Here is a 6,000-nt window from a genome sequence, read left to right as displayed (position 1 = left end):
TGTCAAAGAGAGGTATATTAGTCATGCATAGCCCTATGTTGAATCATTGCTGGTTCCAAAACCTTCATAATGCCCATTCACATCTACCTGTCTTTCACCATGCAATGCATCCTTTATTTGATTCTGTGTAGATAATGGGCAGTGTTCATCATATATTAAAAGGGAGATCATACCTTGGTTATTGTTTGGAAAGCCATGTAAAAGTCTATAGAGAAAACACAACCTAAGAGGTCATCGCCCACTAAGATGATCTAGAGAATTTTCGAACTATTCATAATCTCCAGATTATTAATACTAAATGTGTAATCCTCCAAACATAAAGTCCTACGATGTTATATCATCAAAGAATAATTATGGTAAGCTCCTTGGCTAAAAGGGAAAACTACATATGATACTTTGTATGCTTAGAGAATAGGTAATTCTGGGGAAAAAACAATACAACTGTTGCGCCATACAATGAGAGCATGAAGAGTCCATAGCAACAATTTATATTACTACTGCAAGCTCTCACTTATAAAATAGGTAAAACTGATCTCCAAAGTACCCATCAGAGAACGAAGAAACACATCTAGATGACATGATTTAAGAAAAAATAGTGAACAGCACTTATTCGTACCTGTATCTTGGACATGAAAATTCGGAGGCCTGCAAATTAGAATGTCAGACAACCTATACACACAGTGAATTAAGCCAAAAACATATTGCTGAGAGATACGATGAAAGATTAATGAGGATGGGAGATTGTCTTGGTTTATTGATGTGCTTCCGGTTGATCTAGGTGAACTGCCATGCTAATTCAGTGTAGGTATCACCACCAAGGGACCACTATTGATCCTTCTGAAGAAAAATGAGACAAAAGATACCAAAAAAAGAGCCAAACGAAGAAACAATAGAGAGCACAACCAACCGAGTTGTATTGCCGCCGTAGACACCAAGGGGCTGTCGTGGTCATCATCGTTCCTTGCCTGCACAATCTTGAGTCCAAATGACAGCTAATTTTAGGAGTGTATACGTACCTTTTTGCTGCACAATCTTGAGTCCATTTGCCACCCATTCTCCCCTTCTCATAGGCTTTTGTCCCATGTAGGATACATGCCCCTTGCAAGTTATGAGATATAGCCAGTTGTAAATATGATATACACAATTTCATAGCCAATTATGTGAGTAAATTACTAAATATGGATTGCGATATACCTTCTGATATGTCTTTTCTTCTCCCAAACAGCAAGCTATATGAGGAATACAAAAAACATCAATAAAAAGTCATTTTAATTACAGCCAAGTGAGATAACATATATATGGAAATAATTAGCAACATAGGTGCATGACAACTTAACAACATAAACAGCAGTCCACAACTTGATACTCCACACATAACATCGCAAAAGAGTCCACAATCATCAGTACCACTTGGAGCATCCTCACAATCACTCACATCAGCAATCATCATGTGGATCTTGATCTTCCTCGTCTTCATTTCCTGAACCCAAGTTATCTTCAATCACCCTTGATGCTGAATTTCTTGGACGCTTCCTGTAGGTCAGTATTTCACTGTTGTTGTCTCTATGAGCTCTCCTTGGGACATTGCGACCTTCAAGTGAGGCTGATGCACCGACAGCTTCATCAATCATGTCCCATGTAAGGTCAGGATCACATCCACAACCACCTCAAGGAGCTCTATGCAATGAGTCGGCCCACTCATTATTCCAATCAAATTGGGCAACGATTTCAGTCACTGATTAGATCCAGGACTATTAGTTTTCATGGTGAAGAAGGATAGAAGATAGAATTATAAATTGGATGAGAAAAAAAAACATAGCTAAATGAATGGGCACTATTATCTTATAAATGTAAAGCATTGCTAACTAACCTGCGTCCAAACATGTAAGAGATATTAACCTGATCAACGACATAGATGGCGGTTCATTCACAGTGGCATGAACATTGACCATATCACTGATGTGACAGAAAATGATTGAGACATAAGATGTCAGTAAATAATATTTATTAGTCATATAGATACATTCTTACTCACTGGAAGTTGAAGATGGGCGTGTGTTCTTTTCTTCAGAAGTACCCTGTTCAAAAGTAGGAACAACCTCCAGAACATTTATAGTATGTGGTTGGTGTTTTATGACAACGAGAGCATGATACAAACCACCATGGCTGAGATGGTGTTAGACTCGCAATAGTAACTGTGCATAGAAATCAACAAGCCTTGACAATGGACATATCATTAAAATATCATTATTTCTTTTTTTGGACGAGATTATCACATCGTGTACACTATGATATTCGTATATAATCACCTGAACCTCCCATGGATCAATATTTTTAAGCTCCGCAACTGTTTTTTGTTCGAGCTGTGCTGAGTGCTGTGAGGGACCAAAAGATTCAGCGCTTGCAATCCACTGGATTTTTGCTGCATCCCTGGTTAGACCGATAGAAAGAAAGAAGGGATATGAGGGGAAAAGTATTTCGAATGAGCATAATAAATTAAATGATTGCTACGCTGAAGAAACCAAATTTAACCTCTCAAAGAAGCTGTTGATTTCTGGTATATCTTCATTGAGATACCACTTGCAAGCACCACTAAGAGTTTCTTGATCTAAATAACAAAGAGCAAGAAATATTATATACATAAAGAAAATGGATGGAAGATAAATATAACCACAGATGAATTGACAATTGTATGGTTGAGAGTTCCAGAAATCATATTTTAGTATGGGTTGGCTGTAAATGCGAGCAATTTAAATGAAGAATGTTGATAGTTGAGATCCAGGGCTTAATCGAGCTTTTCTCTCCATGTTGCTCGGAACAGCTGGATAAAAGTTCAAATAGGGTAACGCAGAGCTAAAAACATATATAAATACTGAACAATATCTGATAACAAATGATACGAAAAGTAAATTTTAAAGTGGGATGTGCCTCTTTAGTTTTGACTCTTGCACAGAAACATAGATCACGTTTGATTTGTTTAGTGCTAGGCGTAATCAGTGTATGACCAGAGGAAGCACCATGCTTTTACTGAAGAAACTAATTTGAGAACTGGACGGAAAAACATGTCTAATTGCTGAATACGTGGAATTCATCTATGGTAAGATCTTTTGGACCATACGTTGTTTGGCAGGAAAAATAAATACTCAGCAGATTGTCCAAGAAAAATTGTATGGACTATGGACCTTCTAACTAACCTAAACAACTGCAAAAAAAGAGAATATTAAATGCAATTTTTGCACGAATTCCTATCTGAGAACCAGAATGTTTTACAAACCGGTGAAAGGTCTCCTGTTGCCTGGAGAACTTCCAGGTCAATTAGAGATTTCATAACCTGCAAGATAGAGCTGAATGAGAGAAATATTAAGTGCTTGGGCCCTGGGGTCATGGGCAACTAAACTTTGCAATAGCATGCAAGGTAAAATTACAAGCAATTGAGAAATATTACTGGATATATGTTCTGTTCAAGTGTTCATTTAAAACATTGAGATACCTTGTTTGCATCCTTCTCATAAACAGCATAAAACAAGGAGAGTAATCTCTCGAGAGTGAATGATTTTATTTCACCCATCATTCCGAAATCATAATATATAAGAGAGCCATCCGTGTCTATAGCAAGGTTTCCAGGATGTGGGTCAGCATGGAAGAAACCGGTCTTCAGTATATGTGTGGTAAAGTAAAGAACTTCAGAGGGAAACCATCACATTAAAAGATATTCAACTCACTTCGTATAGGAAGTCAAATTCTTGAAATAGATCTACCTGAATTATTAGGTAAGATTCTATTGAACGAGATGCAATCATGGAATGACTATAGCCCTGACTGTCCAACATACCCAAGTTGTTTATTTTAATACCTCTGCAAAAGTTAAGAAATTGAGTGAAGCCAAATTCTTAATCACAAAACAAACATATTCTACCAAGTTGCGATTGAAAGGACACCCATCCTTTCACAGTTGACGCCAGATCTTAATCGTATATATTAGAAATAAAATATGTATAGTGGCAATACTTGAGTATGAAAATAATCATATTAATGAAGCATAAACATTTATATTGTCATATTTTACTAACAAGAACCTGACAATATGGATCTAACTATTCAGTGTGCAGTTCTATTAACTGAGCAGAAGTGCCAAAAAGTTTATAAAATAGCAAGAAAATATTTCGTATCATTTTCCGATTGACTATGCCATCCTTAGATGCCAAATCTTCCGTATGCCATCAGGACAAGCAAACATTCTCTTAAGTGTTGTTTTCCACCAGTTGAGAAAGGAACTTGGAGGGCTTTGTTATAACCTCAACGCCGACGAACTTTCCATCGATTCGTCAAGAAGAAACAAAGAAACCAGAGAGGAGGAGAGACGCTAGAAAATTCCAGAAGAGAAGAACAGAGAAAGCAAGTTCAGCGAAGGGGAAACTCATTTCTTCCCATCTCTTCTACATACTGCAGTTCACGGGATTTTATATCCCTTTGTCACACACAAACACCCTCAGGGCCCCACCTGTCAGGTAATTACGTCTTCTCCTGTTTATCATCACAAAGACACCTCTTGACAATTACGTCTTCGCCTGTTTATCATCTCCAGGCATATCGCCAGATATGACAGGCCCGCCTGCTGAAGAAGAAACGGCTTGCCCCCAAGCTGATGCTGATGGAAACCGAGTGCGAAGCATGTCATAATCTTCCCAAGTAGCCATAGCTTCAGACAATGAACCCCAACGCACTTTGATTTGTACTACAGCAGCATTACCTTTTTTAACCATGCGCCTGTCCAGAATTTCAGTAGGTAACAACTCCTCAATGTCCAAATCCACAAAGTCTGGTAGTTCAGCAAAAACTGGCACCGTAGAAGGAACAAATTGTTTTAATTGAGAAACATGAAATACTGGATGAATTTGACTACCAGCTGGCAATCGTAACCGGTAGGCTACTAAACCAACACGCTCCAATATCGGAAAAGGGCCAAAATACTTCATAGCCAATTTATGGCAAGGACGATTCACCACTGAATTTTGTGCATAGGGCTGCAATTTTAAATATACAGAATCTCCAACTTGAAATGACCGTACTGTTCTCTTAGAATCAGCCACCTGCTTCATGTGATACTGAGCGCGAGCCAGGTGATGTTGCAGTAAACTGGAATAAAAACTTCTTTCTTGAAGCAGAACATTAGCATCACTAGACTGGCCAGCAGATTCATCTGAATAAACTGGAGATAAAGAAGGTAGCAGTCCATAAGATGGGTCTGATCCATAGAGAGCTTTGTGTGGAGAACACTGAAGAGATGTGTGAAAGCACGTATTGTATCAGAATTGAGCCAGAGAAAGCCAAGCTGCCCATTGTTTGGGTGTATGAGCTACTGCACATCTCAAATACATTTCAAGACACTGATTAACACGCTCAGTCTGTCCATCTGACTGAGGGTGATATGCAGTACTCAAATTAAGTGGAATGTGAAATCTCGCAAATAGTGTTTTCCAAAATAAACTAGTGAACACTTTATCTCTGTCTGAAACAATAGACTTTGGCATCCCATACAACTTATCCACTTGATCCAGAAATAATTCAGCCACTTCCACAGAAGTGAAGGGATGTTTCAGCGGCAAAAAATGAGCATACTTACTAAAACGATCCACCACCACCAAAATGAAGTTCTTGCCTTTCGATAATGGAAGACCCTCTATAAAATCCATTGAAATGTCTTGCCAAGCTCCCTCTGGGATTGGCAAAGGTTGCAGCAACCCTGGATATTTACAGTGCTCATGTTAGGCCTGTTGACACACTGAACATTGCTGCACAAATTCCTCCACAGCTGTTTAGTCCAGTCCAGTGAAAAAGCTTTTTAATTCTTTGATAAGTGGCTTGAATCCCTGAATGACCACCCATAGGAGAGGAATGAAAAGCTGATATTAATTTGGTCTGAAGGCCAGAATTTGCGCCAATCCAAATCTTGCCATCCTTCCGAATCAGACCATTCGATAGAGAAAAGCCATTAGTGTT

The 6,000-nt window shown here is 38.5% G+C and overlaps 1 protein-coding gene across 1 annotated transcript; it reads right to left on the bottom strand.

The window, feature by feature from the left end:
* Nucleotides 1-1,239: 1,239 nt before the first annotated feature.
* LOC102706406 (protein ACTIVITY OF BC1 COMPLEX KINASE 7, chloroplastic-like) lies at nt 1,240-4,359 on the bottom strand. The gene is made up of 9 exons (XM_040527411.1): nt 4,296-4,359; nt 3,759-3,855; nt 3,491-3,652; nt 3,275-3,331; nt 2,533-2,608; nt 2,310-2,422; nt 2,036-2,078; nt 1,871-1,956; nt 1,240-1,751 (listed from the first exon to the last, which is right to left on the bottom strand). Exons 1-8 carry the CDS (start codon nt 4,316-4,318, stop codon nt 1,928-1,930), a joined length of 600 nt encoding a protein of 199 aa, XP_040383345.1. The 5' UTR covers nt 4,319-4,359; the 3' UTR covers nt 1,240-1,751; nt 1,871-1,927.
* Nucleotides 4,360-6,000: the final 1,641 nt, after the last annotated feature.

The sequence above is a fragment of the Oryza brachyantha genome, chromosome 9, assembly GCF_000231095.2.
Source record: "Oryza brachyantha chromosome 9, ObraRS2, whole genome shotgun sequence".
Lineage (NCBI taxonomy): Eukaryota > Viridiplantae > Streptophyta > Magnoliopsida > Poales > Poaceae > Oryza > Oryza brachyantha.
This window is presented reverse-complemented; position numbering and strand designations above follow the sequence as displayed.

Excerpts from the sequence above, each read along its gene's own strand:
- LOC102706406 (XM_040527411.1), bottom strand. The coding sequence starts at position 4,318 with ATGGAAAGTTCGTCGGCGTTGAG. Across the intron at positions 3,653-3,758 it reads AATCTTACCTAATAATTCAG|ACCGGTTTCTTCCATGCTGA; the intron begins GTAGATCTATTT and ends CATATACTGAAG. Across the intron at positions 3,332-3,490 it reads ATGAGAAGGATGCAAACAAG|GTTATGAAATCTCTAATTGA; the intron begins GTATCTCAATGT and ends TCTATCTTGCAG.